Here is a 23,602-nt window from a genome sequence, read left to right on the forward strand (position 1 = left end):
GACTTCAGAGGGGAGGGGGTGGGGGAAGGGGATAGACTGGTGATGGGTAGTAAGGAGGGCACGTATTGCATGGTGCACTGGGTGTTATACGCAACTAATGAAGCATCAAACTTTACATCGGAATCTGGGGATGTACTGTATGGTGATTAACACAATATAATAAAATAAAATTAAAAAAAAAAAAAGAAATATAGAACTAAGAAGGGTTGGTTTCTGATCATATCTGCTAAACGTCACTTCTTAGCTTATCCTGAATATGAATGCAATTCCTCTCAAAACCTATAAAAGCTCGAGTGGGCATACCATTTATCACATCAACCTTTTAAAAGCTATATCAATAACAATTAATTGGGGTTTTAATTTTAAAGAAAGAAGATTCATTTGCTAGGGTTATTTAAAACCTTATATATTTTCCATCCTGCCAAGAAAGCAACAATAAAGAAAATACACTGTCCCCTTGCAAACTAAATATTGTTCAATTTAAAAGCCAAACTGAATAGTAAGTGTAGTAAGAGGAATCTTAAGACAGGTGATGAACACAGAAATGTGAATGCCTATACTAAAAAAGCTTTTTGGAAGACAACACAATAAAAGCAAGCCAGAGAAAAACCTAGATTGTACATTTTCCAATAATCTTGTAAGTCAAAGGGCCCACGTAAGCTAAATCTTTTATTTTACAAAAATGTGAAAAACAAGGTCATTTTAGGTTAAGTGAACTGCCAAATATAATAACATGAATACATTTTTTTGATTTTGGGTACTGTCTGCATGTATATCTCCTTATGTGTGGTTCATACTGGGGTAAATAACATTCTTTCAAAGTCTGAAGAACACATTCTAAAGCATTTGGTATTCACAAGCTACACAGTAAAGCACCAGAAATGGCACAGTAGGTATTGTAAATTATCCAATTATAAATTTAATAAAGATTTGAATATGATTTGTTAAATAGAAAATGTATAAAGCCAACAACAAAAAAAGGAATTTTGACTTGATAACAGGTAATTAGATAGTTGAACTGGGTACAAAACAAACAGAATTTATTTCAAATAGGCACATTTCTTCTATTATAAATACAATTAACCTAAAAGTTCAATCAATTTCAAAAAAAAAAAGAGAATGTGTTTTTTCATGTTTAAGGGTTTTTCTCCTAAGTTATGCACAACACTATTAAACTTTCAGTCATATCAAATACATAGACTCCACACTGTCTACATTCTCTATTACCGCAATATACTCTAAAGGTATCTGACGTTTTATCTGTTAAACAAAAATGTAAATATTTTAAGCTGAACATTCCCACATCATAGCAACCTCACAAAATAAAACTAAACAACTACAGCCCGTAAAATCCTAGTAAAAGTGTATTTACATTCTGAGAATGAGTGGAGAGGCTGGAGGTGGTTTTACCCTAAACCCTTCAATTATAGTATCATATCATTTAGCCCTGTTTGAATGGCTAACCTTCAAGTTTCTGGTTTTCTTTCTCCATTCGAAGCAACAAGATTTGTTGGTGTATGGCTTTTTTCCACAAACTCCTCAGTTCTTCTGATTTCTTTCTTTCTTCAGCCTTCTCTGGGTCATCTTCCCCAGACATGAATATAACCAGTGGCTCCTCCTCCATGGTTGGAGCAAGAGGGGACAGTGGCAGCAGCTCGTTCCTGTCCAGTCCATCTGCGGAGAAGAAAACAGTGAGAGGCATTCCTGACTAGTAACCCAGACTACGGAAGCTTTCTCTAGAATTGGTGTTCTCTCATCCTATCTTCCACCTTTAAAGCTTTTCACAAAACCACTTTTCCAGTAACTGCATTTCTGGAACTAACGATTTAAGTAAATTCACTAGACTAAATTCCCCTGCCAGATTTCCCTCTCGCAGTGAAACGAAAGCACATGTAATTTCGCCACTTCTTCTTTCCGCACAAAATGACCTATAAGATAGGTGCTCTAAAGTGAATTGGCATTCCCCAGAGCCCAACACTTCTGCAATTTATCTTTGTACATTCTCTGACTGTGCAAAGCAAAGAGATTACATGAGCAGGTAACAGTGATCTCCTAAAGGTCTCCATCTGCCATCAGAGACCGGCAAGAGAAGAGCAGCTGAGCAACGCTGGGCATGTCTTGGCTCGGCACCTCTGCTCGCTCCTGCAACATTCTCTTACCCAATCCTGGAGCTCACTCTCTCCCTCTGTTCCAGGCCATCTTTTGCACTCCTGCCAATTATTTTCCTATTAACAAACATGATTGTGTCTTAAAACATTTCAATGGTTGCTTATATCTGAAAGCACAAAGTCTAAACTACTGTAAATAGCATATAGACAGCTTCAGACTCTGGCCTCATGGAACCTTCCCGGCCTCTGTTTCTATCTCCCATCCTCTGCTCCCCTCATGCTGAATTTCTCACGCCTCTCTGACCTGCAAAGTTCTCTCCAATGACATCAGACCTTTGCTAGTCCCTCTTTCTGGAATATGCTTCTCCCAGCAATGAGTTTAAATAAAAAATATCCAACATTTCTGTGAAGCTTTCTCTGGCCACCCTAGGCAGACTTAATTTTTTCTCTAGGAATGTCAGTTGTTTTCTTGTTTCTTTTTCTTTACTGACTGACTTCTGCCCTTACCCTTATTATTTATTTCTTTAATAAATAATTTTTAAAAATTTTACTTCATAGTTCCTTTTCTAGCTTCTTGAATTGAATACTTAGTATATTTGAGTTTTTTCTTTCCTGTTTTAGAAATGTCCTCTAAATACTGCTCAGTGTTGATGAGTAGGGCTCTGAACATATTTTATTCCTCCTAGTTTCTAGTAGTTTTCAGTTTCCAAGCACGTGAAATATTTTAGTTGTCTTCTAATTCTTGATTCCTTTTTTTTTTGCACTGTAATCAGAGAATATAGTATGAATATTTATGACTGTTTTACTAGCGTGGCCTTTGTAGCCAAGTACATAATTAATTTTTAGGAATATTCCATGTGTGCTAACCTGCAGGGGACATGTGCTTACCCTATAGGGGGCAAGACTCTGTATAAATATTAGATCAAGCTTATTTAATTGTATTTCTCAAATATTATCTATATTTACCTTCTCTATATTTAATTTTCAGAGAGGAATATGTTAAAATCTCCCATGAGAGCTACTGATTCATTTCTCCCAAACATTCTGCAAAGTTCTGTTTTCTAGCTTTTTTTTTTTTAAAAAGATTTTATTCATTTATTTGACAGAGACAGCCAGCGAGAGAGGGAACACAAGCAGGGGGAGTGGGAGAGGAAGAAGCAGGCTCCTAACAGAGGAGCCTGATGTGGGGCTCGATCCCAGAACGCTGGGATCACGCCCTGAGCCGAAGGCAGACGCTTAACGATTACACCATTCAGGCGCCCCTGTTTTCTAGCTTTTAGGGCTGTGAATTATGCATGTTCTCATCATTGTCATATCTTTATTGTTATATTTACTATACCCTTTTGGATGCCTTCGCTTTAATTTCTAATAGGTCTAATATCTTTTGGTTGATATTTGCCCAGTATATTTGTATCCATTTCTTGATCATTCAACATTTCTTTGTTTTATATGTGACTCTTGGAAAAGCTTAGGTTACTTTTCTAATAATAAAAAGATCTATGCTTTTCCAGCACTATCATAGTGCTCAGTCTGAGAAACTTACTCATTCACTCATTCATTCAACAAGCATTTACTGAATGTCTAATATGTTCTAATGATAACTGAGAAGTTAACCACTGTATCAGATAACAAGTTATTTCTCTACTGTAATCACTTAAATCTCTTTGTACCCAAAGCCTTGCATTCCGTTCCCTAGCTTATGATACCGGGAAGGTGTAAATCTTTAGTGTGTACCACACAGACCCTGCTGCATTGCTGAGGGAGATTTGTTCATGGGAGAAGCAACCCTGAGGAAAATGCGCTGCCTCCAGGAGATTCGACGAGGGGTGACAGGGGTTCCTCCAGCATTTAGGGACTCATTGCTGCAAGTAGACGAGGTCCTTTTTCTCCCTTCTCCATCACTGTGGAAAGCAAATAAATATGTAACTTGTAAGGAGAACTGCATAAGATGGACTTCACCATGACATGGTAGCACAAGCCATTCACAAGTTCTGCCATGGGCAAGCACAAGCCTCGGGCAACATGGTGCAATGCGTCACTAGGCACACTGGTCACCCAGGCCACCATATCCTAGGAAAAATGCAATCCAAGCTGCAGCCCAGTCATGAGAAGCTCTCCGGTTTCTACTCATTCCATAGAAGCCAACCATTCCAAGTCCTAACCTGAGGAATAGAAGTATGTATACAGAGGAGCAAAGGTTGCTTAAGTAATTAACTCATGTTTTGCTAAAAAATTTAAAAGTGTATTCTAAGCAATGTAAATATTCCATAGAAGGCTCATAAAGAGCTTTCCTTATTCTCTTACAGAAAAGGCTGATAAAGACAGCTTCTCACTGTCTGTGGCTGTAAGATCTGTCTACAAATTGTTAGCCACCAATATCTAGATCATGGCAGAAAGGAACATGAATAAATGTGGAACCGTCAATTGGGATTATTATTACATGATATATTAAGAAAAACTGTGGTCAATAAGATTGGCTAGGTTAAGATTAAAAAATATGCAACATTTCTTTATAGCAGGACTTCTTAGAGATTGTACTATGTTGGTATGCATTACGACTCTCCAAGAGTGAAATAATATATAGATATACCCACACTTATTTAAATCATTTGACCCCATAATAACCTTCTCCAATTTGGGGGGAGTTTGAGGGTGTGACATCTTTCTACATTAGCGCTTTATGAAACAAACATGTGGAAATGCTGATCTGCTCTAAAAATGTCATTTCCTAGGAAAGAACCTTCTAAGTTATGCTAGGCCTATCTGCAATAAAAGGTCATTAGGACTCAAACTTACTTCTGAGACCAATTATGTTAGCAGCTGGAACACCGTGTAATAATTGTGACTGTTAGTGGTGGTAATACTAAGTTTCAAAGCCTCTGAGCTTTCCTGAGAAAATGATGAGGATAACAATATTTACAGGTAGTGATACCACCAAGTGAAGATACAGGACTTTTGATGGAGTCAAGAAAAGTCAGTACTTAAGTCAGAAAGAAAATGGGGCTAGAAAAGCCACAACCCTGCCTCAGTAGTGCTGAGGCCATCAATGGTCAAGAGGGCAATTCAGCACTTGCCTGTCATCGTTTTATTTATTACATACTCAAAGACATCAGGTAATTCAGTTCTCTCTAATCTTGATCTATCTGCCTGGAAATATTCCTTCTGGATTAGCTAAACTAAGGTTAAGTGAGAGACATGCCTTCTGAGCTGCTACACACTTAGCAAGTGCCATGATATATTATGATACTTCAGAAAGTAGCTGAGGCATCTATCTGAATATAGTCAAACCCCCTTTGTTATGTATCCTAGATAAAATTATAACCCCAGTATGTGCCATGGTTCAAAACTCCCCATAATGCTGAATAATACGTTCACCTTTACTTCCACTTTGGAAAGTTATTAATTCAAGTATTTCCTTTTTGGAAACTGTGATTCAAATGGTCTAAATAACAGTTATATTCTGATACACATGCCTGAAGTACTCTGTATCTTCATTTTGGTAACAGTATCTTACTAGCAGTTAGTTGCTAAATGTCCAATATTTATGGATGTATTTCTAGCTTCTGATACAGTAAGTGGAAAATAATAGAAAGCACTTAACAAATATCCATTACATAAATTAATATTGTAAGACCATATGAAACATTAACTCAGAAGGTTAATAAGTAAAATGGACAAGAGAAAAATCATATTGGCTAGACTAACATGTTAGGAATAAATAAAAGAATACTGTTTTAAAACCCTTAGCATGACTTTTAAGACTTTCTGGCAAAAAGTTCTAACAGCTCTGTTTCCCAAAAGTACAGACTGAGCCGTGGATGGCACTGGTAGGTAGACAATGACAGCGGTTTTAGGAAACAACTTAAGGCATGTTTCTTCCAAGTAAGTGTTATTCCTGTCCTATATAAGAGCATCTAGAAGCTAAATGAAAGCCTTCTGTAAAAGTACCTATTTCAATATGCCTCATGGGGTAAACATTCAAAAATTCCTCTTGACTTTTTAGCAGCTCTAAAAAAAAAAAAAAGAACTAGAATAACTAAACCAAAGTATTCTGAAACTTTTATATTTTAATGCTGGAATTAAAACATCTTTTAAAAATCACCTTCCAATTCACTGTCAATGACATATCGAATGTCCAGATAGTACTAAAATTAAAACTGAAAGTACCCCTATCGGTTTCATTATTGTCTTTAAAATATGTGCTTTCGGGGGAATAGATTAGAAAAGAGGTCCATAAAGTACCTCTCACATTAGCCCGTTACAAACTTGAAAGTTTCATAACATCTAAAATTTTATATCCTATAATCTAAATAAATTGCCAATGACACACTTTCTTCCTATGTCCGGAATTTAATGGTCAGAATTTATAAGCCAAAAATAAGCAGTCAAAATATAAGATAATAATATACTGAAAAGAACTTACATAACAGACCATTGATCCTTTATCTCGTACTAAAAAAAACGGCATCCTGAAAAAGCAGGTTGGTGGCCGAGATAAGGCAAACCTGCCCTGCTTCACTTAATTAGAAAAACCATGTATCCAGAAGTCAGAGTCCAGATAAGGGTTTCAACAGCCAGTGTATATATGCAGCTTACCACAGCTTACCTTTTGATTTACATTTGCTCAGCAATCTGACTTTCCTAAGGTTATAATTGCATTGTCCTAAGCATTTTATCCTCACAAAAACCTTATGGGGTTGGTGTTATTTCTGTTCCCATTTTTAGTGAGAAAACTGAGGTCTAAGTAACTCGCCCACAGTTCCACAGATAGTAAGTGGCCGGGCCAGGATCAAACCCAGGCAGTCCAGAATCCAGACCCTCAGGCAGTGCCGTTTATTGTGCTAGTGTAAATACTCTCTGCGTTGGCTCAGGCAAAGCACTACTGGACCATAAAACTAAAGCTGTCTGGACCCCAAGAATCCTGTGTGTTTCTAGTGGAAAAAAAAAAATCAGTCTCTAACTAGTATGAGGTCTTTCAATCAGTATGACTGATTTTTAAGGGAATAAAGTCATTTATTTCAGCGGAGAAATAACTTCAAAGTATTAGGTGTTCATTTATGCAAATGTCTCATTTCTTCTTTGCTTTTGAAATAATTCCATTCCAAAATGCAAATACTTTTTAAAATAACAGGATCAAACAAAAAACACATTAATATGGTGGACTATACATATATTAGTGTATTAATTATCTTTACATTGTTTAAAATGATAAAACAAATTACAACCATTTCCTATTTTTTTTTATATAGTCTTTTCCCTCCTGCTTTTGCATTTTGGAACATCAACATGCACATTATAAAACTGCTTCCCAAGAGACATATTCAGAAAAAGTATTTTGTGCCAGAATTACCTCTACTGAAAATTTATGACATTAAAAATAAATAACTAGGAAGAGAATACAATGTGGAGAATTCCCACATATTTTGTATTGGTATATTCTATATGCACTTCCTATTACCAGTCACCAATTAAGAACCACAATCCAAAAGGCACCAATGAGAGACTTATAAGGAGAGGAAATATCCTATCTTACATGTTATCACCCTGTAGGCTGGGAGGTATTTCCAAGTCCTTCTGGACACAGCATGAATCCAAAGCTATGGATATGATATGAACCCTCCCACAAATCTTCAAGATAACTTTTTAATACATCTTTGGCCAAGCAGTTAGAGCCTTCACCACATCAACTATTAACATTATACTTAATACCCATCACCAGCCTATCCCAATCCCCCAATCCCCTCCCCTCTGAAGCCCTCAGTTTGTTTCCCAGAGTCCATAGTCTCTCATGGCGTGTATTGCATGGTGCACTGGGTGTTGTATGCAAGTAATGAATCATGGAACTTTACATCAAAAACTACGGATGTACTGTATGGTGACTAATATAATATAATAAAAAAATACTATAAAATAAAAAGAATTTTTAAAAAGGCTGGTATAAAAAAAACACATTATACTTCTTGTGTTAACACAGAATTTTTAATGCATACTTGTCTGCTTTAATAACAAGTAATTCACTGGATATTCTAGATCCTATCAAATGAAGGTGTTTTAGTGACCATTCACAGGGACTCAACTCTAACGTTGCAGTCATGGTTTATTCCCTCCATCCCCCTCCCCCAGGGCAACACAGATGCACTTTTCATAAAGGTCCTGGGCCAGAGCCAATTTACAAAGGTGTTATTCTCCTGAGCAGCAAACTGCTCCCTACCCTCCAGCCCCCCAGTCCCCATCTAAAACTACCAGCATCGGCAAGTCCAAAAAATGACTGATACTGATTAAAGCTATATCTAAATCACAACGTTTTACAACTCAAGATAGAAACAAGACTTGATTAGTGTGATAACAACTATGTGACAGAAATCTGAAAAAGCTTTCTCTCTGTAAATGCCTCAAGAAAGACTCACGGAACAACATAGTGATGAAACTTGAGCTTTTCCCACAGGATCCATAGAATTTAACTCATAATCCCATCAGGTACCCTAATAGTTTCTCTAACTCCTGGCTTTCAACTGGAGACAATCTTATTATTCTATGGAAAATCTTTACTAATTAAATAAAACTGACATTGAATTATTCCAGTGGAAAGCAATACGTAGCATCTGAGCTATGAATCAGAGAGAGATTAATCACTGGAACAACGTGTAAAACAAACAAAAAGAATGAGAAAAACAAAGAGTTTTATTGCCTAAACTCAAGATTGAATGCAACTTTTTAAAAGATCAAGTTCTTTGCGTTGGAATTTAAAGTAGCTCTGGGTAGCAAGCTCATTTGCTTACTCACATCCCTAAAACCTAAAATTAAGAGAATAATATCAAGCAAGATATAAAACATCCCTGGGGCTCAACCTTACCATATGTAAAGTAAGGAAATTATAGGCCAAATGATTTCTAAGGTAATAAACAGACCTTATTCCATGCCTATAGTAGAACCTAGGAGGACACACTGTAAAACCAACATTTCCCTTAGGCTTTTAACAGTAGATAAGAAGTATTGTTTAAAGGTCTTACACCCAGCCATTAAAAAGTGCCAGTCAGTTATAACTCTCAATCTTATCAGTGTGGCAAAAAAATTTTCTCTTTTCTCCTTCTTTGTCATTCTAGTTCAAACTTTAATATGTGTTTTCACTCCAGCTGGATAGAAATCTAAATGTTAGTGGCTCCAAATAGGAAGATGGACATGTCTGTTTCATTGGATTCCTGATAAAAACTAAGTATAGAAACTAGAACAAAACAAAAACTAATCATTTTCAATTAAGTTGTTCAGCGATGATTTTTGGATGTTTACCAAAAAGCATGCCGGCCAAGAGGAAGAGATGTCATTACAGACGTGGTCAGACTTCCCTAATGAGGAAGTAGGTGTTTTCCTTTGTCCAGACCAGTAGGAGGTCTGGCAGGCCTCAGCAGTATCTCAAAGGAACCCACGTGTCAAGAATTAAGGTGAACAAAATAGAGTAACAATCCTCTTTGGGTGAAAACCAGATTAAATTTTATGAGTATTTTTCTTTTAGGATGCTCATTTCTGCATCTTCTCAGGATTTGAAATAACCTCTTTATATATACATATATACCTCCAAATGAGCAAATTCATGTCTATTAATTCAAAATTAAAATTGGGCTTTGATGGAAGGCCACAGCACAGTACTAAGGAATTGTCAACATGGAATAGAGTAGAAACAGGATTTCTGTTTGCAATCAACATTTTATATGATCATTTGTGATCTTTGATTACACAAGGCATCATATTTTCCCTACTATATAACCATCATAGCACTGGAATGTTGGCATGCATTAAGGAGACAGCCAAAACTGCTTTTTAAACTGAGAGTGATAATCCGTTGGAAGAATTTATGAATTTTTATAAGAACATATTTAGGCCTCTAATCACCTTGACTCTGAAGCAGTGTCCTGTCTAGTACAACAGGAAAGAAGGAACAACATTAGCACACGGAGAGAGAGATATGTCCAAAATCAGGATTTAGAACACAAAGGCATTCCCATTAGTCATCAATAAGGCATAGATAAGGCAATAATGAACCATGAGTTATGACAATACTATTTTTATCAGTGAACACAAGAGAACTACGTGGAACCAAAACTGTACCACAAAGTACTTCATCAGCAAAAATCTTATTTTCTCACTGAAAAGTCCTACAAGTGAATAGAAGTAATGACGATCATTTTACTTTTGACCAATGAACTTCAATATAAATGTTTTTTCAGTTATAAGCTTAAAAGCTGAGAAGCAATTATAAGGAGTGACAAAGATGCCTGCTGATAGAAAGGATATATATTTGGTAAATGAATATTATATAAATATACTATGTCATCACAATTATAGTTTAGTTACTAAACAATGAAATAACATTAAATTTTTAAAAATTAATTCAAAGGTTAAACAAAACATATGCTTATTCCTTTTCCTTAATCATTCCAATACTGTGCAGATAAACCTACTTATCAATAAACCATGATATTAAAAATATCTTGGCTCCTTTTTCTCAGCCTGCTTAAAAACAGTAACCTGACATGTTTTTGTTTTTTTTTTTTTTTTAAAGATTTTTATTTATTTATTCAACAGAGATAGAGACAGCCAGCGAGAGAGGGAACACAAGCAGGGGGAGTGGGAGAGGAAGAAGCAGGCTCATAGTGGAAGAGCCCGATGTGGGGCTCGATCCCACAACGCCAGGATCACGCCCTGAGCCGAAGGCAGACGCTTAACCGCTGTGCCACCCAGGCGCCCCGACATGTTTTTAATAATTCAGAATAGAGGTCCTAGAGAAGGATGTCTAATCTGAGTTTCAAATTTCAAATTAATAGGCTTTTTAAAAAATAGTATATGTTAGCCTATATGCTAACCTACTCTTTACCTTATTTGACTACATATATTTAGAGATACAACTAATAAAATATGAGGTACTCAAGTGAAAAGAAAATTATAATTTATAGTATTCTGAACTTCCTCCCCTTAATATTCTGAATAGTTCGAGATATTACAGTAATTGTGTGTGCATAATGTTCTCTCTGAAAGCAGTGATGAGAAATGTAGATTCAGAAATCACTGAGTTAAAACCATGCTCTTGAATATCCTTGTTCTTAGGAAATATATACTAAAGTATTCAGAGTAAAGGAACATGATATATACAACCTATTCAGAAACGGCTTAGAATAAAGATATATGTACGTGTATATTTACATATATACATATGTATTTACATATATACATTACATATACATATATATTTACATATATATAAATGGACAGAGGGAATAATAAAGAAAATGTGGCGATTTTTAAAAATTGATGAATCTGGATAAACGGTTTGCAGGAGTTCTCCACAATATTTTTCAAATTTTCTGTAAATCTGAAATTATTTCAATGTACAAATTGAAAAAACACCCTCTCCAAGACTGTAACTTTGTAAATTTATGTCTAAGTGACCTATTAGTTGAAATAAATCTGTTGGAATTTTGTCCAACAATTTTACTACCGTGGACGTAGTCCTCAATAATGCATAGATGTGCACAACTAAAATAGGACTGCTTTTTTTTAAAGATTTTATTTTGTTGAGTAATCTCTATACCCAACATGGGGCTCAAACTTACAACCCCAAGATCAAGAATCACACACTCTACCAACTGAGCCAGCCAGATGCCCCAGTACTCTTTTAATAACAAAAAAATTAGGGGCTCCTAGGTGTCTCAGTCGATTAAGTGTCTAACTCTTGATTTCAGCTCAGGTCATGATCTCAGGGTCGTGAGATGGAGCCCGATGTCGGGCTCCGTGGTGGGCATGGAGCCTGCTTTAGGATTCTCTCAGTCCTTCGCCCTCTGCCCTTCCCAAGGCTCATGCTTTCTCTCTAAATAAAAAAATAACAGAATAAAAAAAATAACCAAAAACTAGAAACAAGCCACAGTCCACTGGCAAAAAAAATAAATTGTAACAGCAATAAAAAATTAATGAAGTGCACATAAAAATGGGAATGAATCTCACAAACTAATGTGCAACAAAAGAAACCAGAATAAAAGAATATATGCTGTATCATTCCATTTATATAAAGTTCAAAACCAGGCAAATACAAACTATGGTATTAGTGGTCAGGAGGAGGGGAAGTAACGGCGGGAAAAGGCGAGGAACTGCGGGAGTGCTAATAGCATTCCAGTTATTGACAAAGTGGTGACGTGGGAGTTTTCACTCTGTGATAATCCATTGAGCTATATCCTCATGACTGGTGTACTCTTCTATGACAATAAAAATTTTAAGTCTCTTTTTGGCCTACTGATTCTAGGCTGTCAAATTACCAAAAAAATAAATTAAAAGTGTACAGAAGCTATAGAAAAATGTATAAAAATGTGCTCTCTGATTTTTAGATTTTCTCAGCACCAAGAAAATATTACAAAGTACAGAAAACAGGATAATTTTTAATGATCCTACAAATTTAGAAGTTCCCCACATGTTTCAATATGTCACTTCAAGTAAGATAGCTACAAAAAGTGGGAATTTTCAATGCAAAACTAATATATACTTGCCTTTGACTTCAATATCCTTCTATTAGAATGAGGTAGAGAGGACTAAGAGGTGATAAACAAGAATAATGCATACACTTAAGCAAAACCACTGAAAATGCATATGTAACACCCTACACTATAAATACTCTAAACGCTACAAATAATCTAAGAAAAAGTCACTGTTTTGGTATTCTATGTCCTGTTCACAGCTAACCTATGACCTTCTCAATGGCTTTTCCTAATTTTCACTGTCAGGCATGCTTCTGTTTTCAGAAGAAAACTGAGATTGTCCAGAAGCTCACTTTAACTAACAGAACAATAAGACACTGCCAATGTGTTTCACTGAAAGTGCTGTGTTCCTATTCATAGGTAGTACTATAGAGATAAGGCAAACTAATATTTTTATACATGTACATTCTTGGGTCTCTCAATTCATGGCATATTCCATATATATTATACTGTTTTTGTAGCTAAGTTCTTTTAACTCTTCTCCCATAAGGTTGCCCCTGAAAAACCTCTTATATTTTTTAATATTTATTTTTTTAAAGTAATCTCTATACCCAACGTGGGGCTCAAACTCATGACCCTGAGATTTAAGAGTCACATGCTCTACTGACTAAGCCAGCCAGGCCCCTCATGAAAAACCCCCTAAAATCAGTTTTTCATTAACTTTCTTCATTAGAAACTCAATGTATGAACATAACTTTGTACTAATTCAGAGGAAGTTCAGATTCAAATTGTTTTTAATCCGATATTAACTATCTTTCTTGGAGATAAACCATTGGCACACATAGACAAATGATACTCGGAGATAATTCAAGGATTGGTCTAATGTAACCAGTTACTGAAGGTTACCCAGTTAAATGCTAACTTTTGGGATTTCCTAAGTCTGAAAGAAATGAGACCAAAAGAATATCCAAGAAAATCTTAGTGGCAAACAGGCTGACTGATAACAGGAGTATTCTTCTCCTTGACTGCAAGAATTGTCAAATATCAAATGACTAGAATCAACCCAAATGTCTATCAGCAAGAGAGTGGATAAACTGTGGTGTATGAAATGGAAAACCAAAAAAAAAAAAAAAAAAAAAAAAAAAATGAGTCAAGCTACACATAAAAACCAGAATGAGTATCACAAACTTCTAAGCCAGCGACAATCAATCCCTTTAAAATAATTCCCAACTTAACTCACCACTTTCCAGATGCTGTCAATATCCCACTAATAATTTGGATAATCAATAAGATTTCATAACTTAAAATTTTTTAAAAAGACAATTTCCCAAAAATCACTATCTCTAATTTTATGTAGCTAAAAGCACAAAGAAGAAGACTTAAAAGGCTATATATATTTTATTTTCAATACTGGGAACAAAACAAAATCAAGTATCTACAAGTTTCAAGAAATCCTTTATGCTCACCGAAAGTTGACATCAATACGATACTATACCCATTATGTAATTACACCGAGTTTCAGAGAAGTCTATGTCATTGAAAATTCAAAGAAATGCCTAGGAAATATTCTATACACCTAAAAATAAAGATATCCTGTATCCATCACTTTAGTACACTTGTTTAAATTAGTGGGTTTTGGATTCCTTATCATATGTCCTGAGAGGCTAAGAAAAAAAGCATGACTGGGGGAGATTTGCTTAGTACGTGTAAACACCAAGGCTTGTTGCAAACCATACAAAGCTTAAACTCTGGAACATACAGCGAAGAATCACACAAATGGTACAGAAAGATATAATTCAAAAAGTAAGATAATCATGTTGTTAAAAGCTTTCAAACACTGGTTTTTTAAAAAGTTTTCGTGATAAAATTCATTGGAATTGAAACCGATATATTAGAAACGGATTAGAACAAGCACAACATACGGATGCATAAATGTCACTCCAAAATTCATCAGCCACTTTTTAGTAACATATCAGTATATCACTGCAGAAAACTTTGCTTTGCAAACAGAGGACACTGATCTCACCTGATTTCATTTTCATACTGTGGGGACAGTCTACCTGAATTCTGGTAAAAGCTTTTCAGGAAAGAGGGGGCAGTGAAGGAAGGGGCAGAGAAGGAAGTGTGTAGACTTGGAAGGCTGGAGGAAGAGTTACTCTCCTTGTGCATGCGCCGCACTGATGGAAGAATGCTGAGTACAGAAAACACAGCAAATTTGTCTTAATTTAGATTTCGGCAAAATCTTCATTCACTATGAAAAAGCATATAAACAGGTTCTTGCTATTAAGCTAAGCTTTCCTTTCAAAGTTCAGGACTGGATCTTCTATGGAAAAAGGGGAGCATGCAGTTGTCTCTTTCTTCACAAACTGAACTCCTCACCCAGCATGACCAACCAGACGCGTTTGTCTCTAAAAAATTCCTCACGATTTTAGGACAAACAGTGTTTGTTTTTACATGCAAATGATACTTCAAGGGAAAAAAGTAGGAAAGCAGAAATAATGACAGGAAACACGTTCCTGTGACAGACTATCAGGAGTTCAAAGACTTAGCTATCTTAAAGATATAAACCCTTCAAAAAATTTAGGAACAACATTTTGGTTGTTGGAAGCCATCACAATACCACTGGCTTAACAAACATTAATGTCCATATTCTCCCTGCAGCCTGTGGGACTGTGTTCACAGTTTTCTCTGAATCCTTGAACCTCCTCCACTGACTGCTTTTTTCAGAAGATTCTTTTCCTAGCGAGTTTTCACAATAGCACAAACAGCATCCTTTCATATTGACAAGAATTATTTGAGCATCTACATTATAAGATGTAAGGAGAAATAGAGAAATCACTTATAATTACGTCTAAAATAATGTTGTAAGTTCTTGATAATTTTTCCTGGAAAAAACAGACTTACTGCATTGTGTAAATATAAGTGAAGTGGTCATTTTAAAAGCAAATCTTGATATACACGTGCATACTTAAATCTTCTTTTAGAAGAGAAAATCTGAGAAAAATTAATTCTGCTAATCTCCTTTATTTTCATATATCTGAAGTATCTATCTTATTTTTAAGAATCAAATCTGTCAAAAAACAACACTGAATATAAAATAGTATCCTTAAAAGAAATGCAGGTAAATTTGATAACAACTAATATAAAAATTAATCTTCCTTTTACTTAGAGTTCTGGGTTTTCCTCCAACTGGGATCACTATCAGACTCTGTTTCCTGGATCAAACTCTCAGGCAAAGAAGAGAAAATTAATTCTAGGATATAAATTCCGATATGTGCTACACGTAACAGGAAGAAGTAAAACCACTCTGCCTTTATTATACCTTACCAAATGTCAAACAATTTTGTTGAATTATTTTTTAAATACCATATTAGATCATTTCTAATGGTTACTTCCTGTCAGTTGTATGTGTATTATTCTTCTCAGATATCACTTTATTCTAGATAAAATTTTTAATAATTTTCATTTTTGGCTTTAATTCATTATGAAATATGGCTAAGTTTTATCATAAGTATGAAGGTAGCTTAGGTGATTTTTTAACCCTTGTATTTTATTATAGGCTAACAAGAAGTTCTACTGCTATGTAGGTTATTTTCAAATTTGCTGACTGTTTTATTAGAGCTATCATCAATAAGACACTGAGTAGCATGTGTTGTCACCAAGTTTTTCAGAGAAAACAAATGCATAATATCTTGTTTTCTCCATTTTTCTGGGGGAAAAAACATGTCTTCATCCAAAATGCTTTAACTCTTCTCTTGGGGTGTATCTTAAATCTTGCCTTGTTTCCTTCATTAATAAAGGTTTTTATAATTCAATTTATTTTTCTGGTCTTTCTAAAAACAAAATGTTGGCAGCATGAAGTCACAATAAATCTTGACTCCATACTGATCAAAACAGGTGACAGGAGAATTTTATTTCACTTTCCAGAAAGAGGTTTGGACTCACCTGCACTGTTCGCTGGAGCTCTGCCTCAGAAGAGGGGAGCGAACACCATGAGCTCTCCCATCCTGCAAATTCAGCTTTCTCTTTGTGCTTGAAGGTGGGTGGCTGAACGTGTGTGCCCGTCTTCGAAACTGTGGGGAGTCAGAATCCTCTTCAGGGAACGTCTGCCAAGCTGAGGACAGAGGGGAGGCTGGTGGTGTCCCCGGTGGAGAATCTCCTGGTGAATAGTCCTGAAAAGCAAGTCGAAGTGAGGTCCTTCTTTCCTACATGGATCATGGCAGACCTGCTTCAACACACAGCTCAAAAGTGACAGAGTGCCTCTTCTTCCTCCTGAGTCATGACAAAACTTTTTTTTTTTTCACTCAATCCATGCTGAAGGCTAATCGGTATCACCACAAGCCATTTCTTCTGATAAGCAGCTGTAACACAGCATCCATACAGATAGGCAGAAAGTGAAAGGAATGATAAGAAAAGGTATTCTTTCCCCCTAACACTTTGTGGTAAAATGCTATGGCTACTGTACTTTTCTCATTGTTGCCAGAAAGATGAAAAGGCATCATGACCAAAAGAGGGTGGAGTCTGTGTTTACATATCTACTGATTTCCGTGACATATCGGCTGCATGCTTCCTGTACTGTCAAAACAATATCACAATGCTTGAGTGTCCAAGTTTCATGGCAAAGCCTTCAGGAAAATAAAATAAAGCCTGCTAAGTATCTTCCTTCACTGTGGATGTTTCTCTCCAATGACATGTTCCCTGAGGTAAAATTTTTTAAAAGACATGAAAAACAGGAAATGAATGAAAAGTGAGCTATGCCGGAATGCCTCTCATATTGCATGGGTAGACATCATAAATCTCTCAATTTAGACAGGTATGCTGTTTATACTTTCCAGAACAAGCACCACTGTAGAAATATTTAGCTTGATAACCACGGCTTAGGGTTAATCGACTCAGAGCAAGACTAAGTCCTCAATTCTGTCGACACAAAGTTCCGTAAAAATATTTTAATATTTCTATAAAAAAAATAGGTTGCATAGACATCAGGTTACATCTTGCTTGATCCAGGAAGCAGGAAATCAAACCTACTGAGAACTATCTAGGAGATAAAGAGGAGCCTAATATGACAGTTAAAATAGGCAAAAAAAAAAAAGGGGGGGGGCGAAGTAACATGAGGACAGAACAAAACATAAAAAGATCACTGTACAAGTGCTGTAATACACGGCTTATTTTTCTGTGGCTTGGGACCAACAGTTGCCCAAATACTGCCTTCCCAAGCATACTATCTCCTAACAGTAAAAAGCCTGATAGAGGCACCAGCAGCCCGGAAGAGGATGTGTTCTGTCCTAACACAAGAAAGGGGCAGCTGAGCACAGCCAACATGATACTATCCAGAGCCTTCTTATTTAAAACAATAGTATTTTAATCTATTTTAACATTAATTCAATACCTTAAATGTAATCCTAATGATAATGAATATTTGTTAAAAGTCATAAAGGACTCAGAACAAAACGATGGAGTGATATTACCCTGTCAGTGTTGGTTTTTGCCAAATTGCAATTAGAACTAAAAATGGGAGCTGAGACGGGATACCTTCTCCGAAGCAAGACTGTTGGACCTTTCAAAGCTGTCCATACTCCCAAGCCGACCTCTCATTCTGTTAGCTCCCTGAATGAAGAGAATAAAATTCAGTCACGCATATGGTTTAAATTTTCACTTTAAACTATAAAAGGCAGTCGCCTCCTTAGGTTAGCATTAAATGGATCCTTTTGTTGTTCGCTAAAATTTGTCGGCAGTATTCACAGCCAAACCTGCATGGTAAACAGAACTACACATAACCTATCTACACTGCTTCAAAATCAGTCATTAGATAACTAGATACTCAGACCAAGCTTTTTGAAGTTACTCTGGTTATAAGGTTAAACATTCCTCATCCATAAGATCAGGAGAATCAAGTAAGATCAGAGAGTGCCCCATTCGCTTTATGTCTCGTACAGATAAACACAACCCTGGAAGGCAGAACACACAAACCACAACAGTTATAAAGAAAACGATTTAGTACATTCAGCCTCCACATAACCTAGATGGCAAACATCATAGTTCACATTATAGGATTATAACAAACAGGTTTTTCAAAATGGCGCCACAAAATGTATAGATTTAGCTTCATTCGTTCTTCCACGATGCAAACTACATCAAGAAAGTATTTCTGTCTAGGGACACCTGGGTGGCTCAGTTGGTTAAGCTGCTGCCTTTGGCTCAGGTCATGATGCCAGGGTCCTGGGATCGAGTCCTACATCGGGCTCCTTGGGGGGAGCCTGCCTCTCTCCCCCTGCGTGTGTTCTCTCTCTCTGAAAAATAAATAAAATCTTTCAAAAAAAAAAAAAGTATTTCTGTCTAGAAGACTAATTATCAGTCTGCATCAATACTGGTTCTTGTTTTTCTTTTCATGGTTGTTTGGTATGAATTTCATGGATGATCTGAGAAAGGAACAGAAGTGATCATCTCATCTACTACACAATTTACTGTTATTACAACTCCTATCTTGTACAATGTTTTTAGTCAAAAAGTGCCTCAGCAACCGTGAATTTTTTTACAAAGTCACCCACAGAACTCGGTGTGGTGAAACATCACATAATCCATCAATTTTTTTCTTTTTCTTTGAGCTACCCATTCTAGAAACCAGTCTTTCTGCCCTACTCTAGACAGGCTGCAATTTAGACTTACCCAGTATTTTTCTTTACTATCAACCTAGACATCTCCTTTAATACTACCTTATGTTGAAATTTGTGTCTTTGATCCCATGCCTTCCTTTTTTTTTAGTTTACTTCCTCATTTTCTAGAGTATACACTCCAGGTGCCTTCTGAGAAAGGGTATTGGGGTATTTTCTCTTTCTGTAATTCCTACCGTTGGCTTTTGGATCTTGAGACTGATCCTTTAAGTTTTCCCCTTGTCCTCCTATTTTCCATTTTTTTTTTTTTGTCATTTTGCTTTACTTTCTGGAAGTTTTTCAACTCTCATTTCCCAGACTTCTGTTGAATTTTTCTTTTTATGTCTACTACCAGAAAGTCTTAACAGTTCTTTCTTGTTCACCCAATTGACTGTTAATTCAATTGTTCACTCCAGTGACTCTTATTCTCTCTCAATTGACTGTTTTATATTTATGGTATCCCACATCTGGTTTTATAGAAGCAATCTTTATTTTTATCTATGTATATTAATTATAGTTTTCTATTTCTAGTGGCACCCTAAATAACAACTATATCAACAGTAAAATTAATAGCTGCATCAAATATTAATGAGTTTCTACCATCTGCTATATACCATGTTAAGCATTTTATAATGCATTATCTCACTTAGTCCTCACGAAAATTCTATGAGGTAGGTATAGTTACATAGCTCAACTTTACCGTTAAGGAGACTAAAGTTCTGATAGATTTTGTTGCCAAAGTTTACACAGCTAGTTAAAGGACAGGGCAGCAACTTGAACCCAGGATGTTCAACTTAACAGTGAGGCTCTGGAGCTGGTACCCAGATCTCCTAGAAACAGAGCTGCGTGAAAGTGGAATTACAAATAAAACTAAGTAGCTGATGCTGGTGATTCTGCAAATGTCCTAGAACCTGATCAAGGTTCTTTAAGTTCTTCAGTTCCATGCAGAACAGGAGATACTTCCAGTAATAAACTATATTTGTCTCTGATAAATGATTCGGTTCATGTGTGTGACCATGAGGAAAATCTTGTAAAGTCCAGGTTGCTTTTCCCATTTTCTTAGCTGCTACCTCCACGCCAGCCCACCTGCTTATCTTAAAACAGGTTATTTGGTCACCATCAAGAAACTCGTCAGACGGGTATCAAATCATTGCCGTTATTAGAAAAGCACTAAAATCACACATTTTACTCATAGTAGTGTTTTATCCATATGTTTGCGTGTGTGTGTGTATGTGCACAAAGAAAAACATTACTTTAAAATTATCCTCTATCATAGTTGTTAATTGACACATTTCAACAAGGAAAGACAAGGGACAGGAAGTACTCTGAGGGCTGTTTTCCAATGATGCATATTTTTTATTATAAATATTCCTCTTCTAGAAATATATATTAATAAGTACATTAGTAAATATTTCCCTTGTGGAAAACTCTGACTTCAGAAAAAGCAAGACAAAAAAAGACTCTGTCCTTTCACCTTTGAGCACACAGCTTTTGCAGTTTAGCTATATGATGATTTGGTAATACGTGTATCAAGCCTTTTCCCTTGGACCCTCTTTTTAATTGTTAATGAGCTGAGCTTCTAAGCATTTTGAAAACATATCCTATTTCATAAACAACTATAGTCAGTTAAATAAACTGTCTTGACATTTAGAAATGGCAGCAATTATGAGCCAAACTCTATGACTGGAGTGTCAATTTTCTACTATATAACTAAGAAGTTAAGAGATAAACTAACAAGTTTTAGAAGTACACAAACCTCTTTTCTATGTAACCTTTAACATGACATGGGTAGCTGCCAACCTTCCTCTTAAGTCCATTCTGTTGCACATGGTGCAACCAAGATCTTGTTAGGTCACATAATTTATGGCACTTGGCAGCACTGTGGGACAGAGAAGCTACAATATCCGCCTTGACCAAAATAGATGGGCTGTGCCCTTGCTGAGAGTCAGTGCGGCCATTCGAGGCTACGCAAGGGAGCGGCACTTCAAAGTCAGCCCTGCAAGCGTTGTGCAGAACGCCAAGGTACTAAAAGGGGAGAAGGAGTGTAACACTCTAAGTCCCCTTTGGTCATTTTGTAAAGGACAGGGATTTCAGAGCTTACCACTGTTTGTACCGTCTCATATCTACACTGGGATATTTTCCTAACAGACTGACATTTCATCCTTAACAGTAACGTGAGGTAAGCACGTTATCAGTATGCACATTCCACAAACGGGAAAACTGGCTTAGGAAAGGTAAATAATTTGTTCGAGATCATAAATGTAAAACCTACATCAATATAAAATTGAGATCAAAAATATAAAGCTAGGTCTTCAATTCAGGTCCCCTGACCACCGACTTAAACAGGCTTTCTACTAAAATTCTCACTAAATACTGTGGAAGAGAGGGGAAGGTGGGGGGCAGGAGAAGGAAGTTAGAAAGGAAGGAAAGAGAGAAAAAGAAAGAATATAAGTAAGTAGTTTATAAATACTGAAGAAAAAAAGGATAGGAAAATTTTATGAAATGTTGCATTCACACACTTCTAAGCTCCTAGAATTCTCTTTTCCTACCTGTTGTCTTCTGATAATAGTACTGATAGCGAGCATGCTTGCGATAAAGCTATTGTTAGCATCAGAAGAGTTTCAATCATTAAGAGGAATACTTGTGAAAGTATTTTGAGGAGGGAGTTAAGATGGCAGAGGAGTAGGGGACCCCTTTTCCAGCCGGTCCCCTGAGTCGAGTTGGATGGGTACCAGACCAGCCTGAACATCCACGAAATCAGCCTGAGATGCAGGAAGATACATCTGGATCTCTACAAATGAACATCTCCAAAGCTGAGTATTGAGGTACGAAGTGGGGACCGTGAAACCGCGCACAGATATCGGAAGATAAACGGAAGGGGAAGGGAGCCGCCATGTCCGGGCGCCAGGAAGCAGTAGCCACCTGCACGGGGGAGCGGGCGGACTCCCGGACGGCACCCGCAAGACAGCAGACTGAGACCGTGAGCCGGGGATCGCGCACCACCAAACTGAAACGGAGCTCCGGTGTGCTCACTGGAACCAGACTGAGACCGGGAGCTCTGGAAGCACAAGGGGAAGCTGGCGGCTGGGAGCTGGCGGTGTTAGAAACACAAAGGACAGAGACGCGCCGGCCCTGGAAGTGAGGGCTGGGAGGCCGGGTGTGGGGCGCACAGCCTGGGACACTGCAGGGTTGAGCAGCATCAACAGAAACAGAGTAAAAGTGGCCAGAACATCAGTGGAGAATGGTCCGCAATCCCTCTGTTTTGAGACAGAGGATGAGATTCGGCCAATGCTGCTCTGACTCTCAGAAGAGGCACAGCAGACCGCCAGGGAAAGCCGCCAGAAAACAAAAGCTTGGAAATACCAGCTCACAGAGTGCCCATCCCCATCCCCCCTCAAAGGGGACACGGAGACTCTACCCAAACAGGGTTGCCTGAGTATCGGCGCGGCAGGCCCCTCACCCAGAAGGCAGGCTGAAAAATCAAGAAGCATACATCCCTAAGATCCCTATAAAACAAGGGCGCACGGCCTGGGTCCCAGTCAATAACTTGGGCTCTGGACAACCTCACAACCTCTCCTCATCAGAATGAGAAGGAGAAATCCCCCCCAGCAAAGAAAAGACAATGAGTCTGTGGCCTCTGCCAGAGATCTAATGGATATGGATAAAACCAAATTATCAGAAATGGAATTCAGAGTAACAATGCTCAAGATGATGTGTAGACTTGAAAAAAGTATTAACAAAAATGTTAATGAGAATACAGAATCTCTAAGGGCGGAAATGAGAGTGAACCTGGCAGAAATTAAAAATTCTATGAGCCAAATGCAGTCAAAACTAGAGGCTCTGACGGCCAGGGTGAATGAGGCAGAAGAATGTATCAGCGAATTGGAGGATGGGTTAGTAGAAGAAAAAGCTAAAATAGAATCTGGACTCAAAAATATCCATGCTCAGGAATGGAGGTTACGGGAGATTACTGACTCAATGAAACGTGCCAATGTCAGAATCATTGGCATCCCCGAGGGGGTGGAGAAAAAAAGAGGTCTAGAAGAGATATTTGAACACATTGTAGCTGAAAACTTCCCTAATCTAGCAAGGGAAACAAGCATTCATGTCCAAGAGGCAGAGGGACCCCTCCCAAGCTCAACCACGACAAACCTACACCATGTCACATCACAGTGCAATTTGCAAATATTAGATCCAAGGATATAGTATTGAAAGTGGCCAGGGCAAAGAAATTTCTCACGTACCAAGGCAGAGGTATCAGAAAAAAGTCAGACCTGTCTACACAGACCTGGAATGAGAGAAAGGTTTGGGGGGCCATTTTTAAAGCTCTTTCAGAGAAAAACATGCAGCCAAGGATCCTTTATCCAGCAAGGCTGTCATTCAGAAT

General features: G+C 37.2%; 1 protein-coding gene across 5 annotated transcripts in view; it reads right to left on the reverse strand.

The window, feature by feature from the left end:
- TBC1D4 (TBC1 domain family member 4) overlaps positions 1 to 23,602 on the reverse strand; it is a 189,111-nt gene that overhangs the window by 24,240 nt on the left and 141,269 nt on the right. For 3 of the 5 annotated variants that reach the window (XM_034665294.1, XM_034665295.1, XM_034665296.1), the window contains exons 9-12: positions 18,098 to 18,172; positions 16,511 to 16,737; positions 3,852 to 4,009; positions 1,465 to 1,674 (exon numbers count right to left, since the gene is read on the reverse strand). In XM_034665294.1, coding sequence (XP_034521185.1) covers positions 1,465 to 1,674; positions 3,852 to 4,009; positions 16,511 to 16,737; positions 18,098 to 18,172 — 670 coding nt within the window. Of the gene's footprint in view, positions 1 to 1,464; positions 1,675 to 3,851; positions 4,010 to 9,995; positions 10,020 to 14,591; positions 14,757 to 16,510; positions 17,413 to 18,097; positions 18,173 to 23,602 lie in introns of those variants that run through there. The other 2 variants (XM_002926843.4, XM_034665298.1) reach the window with 2 other exon arrangements.

This window comes from Ailuropoda melanoleuca, chromosome 7, assembly GCF_002007445.2.
Source record: "Ailuropoda melanoleuca isolate Jingjing chromosome 7, ASM200744v2, whole genome shotgun sequence".
Classification (NCBI taxonomy): Eukaryota; Metazoa; Chordata; class Mammalia; order Carnivora; family Ursidae; genus Ailuropoda; species Ailuropoda melanoleuca.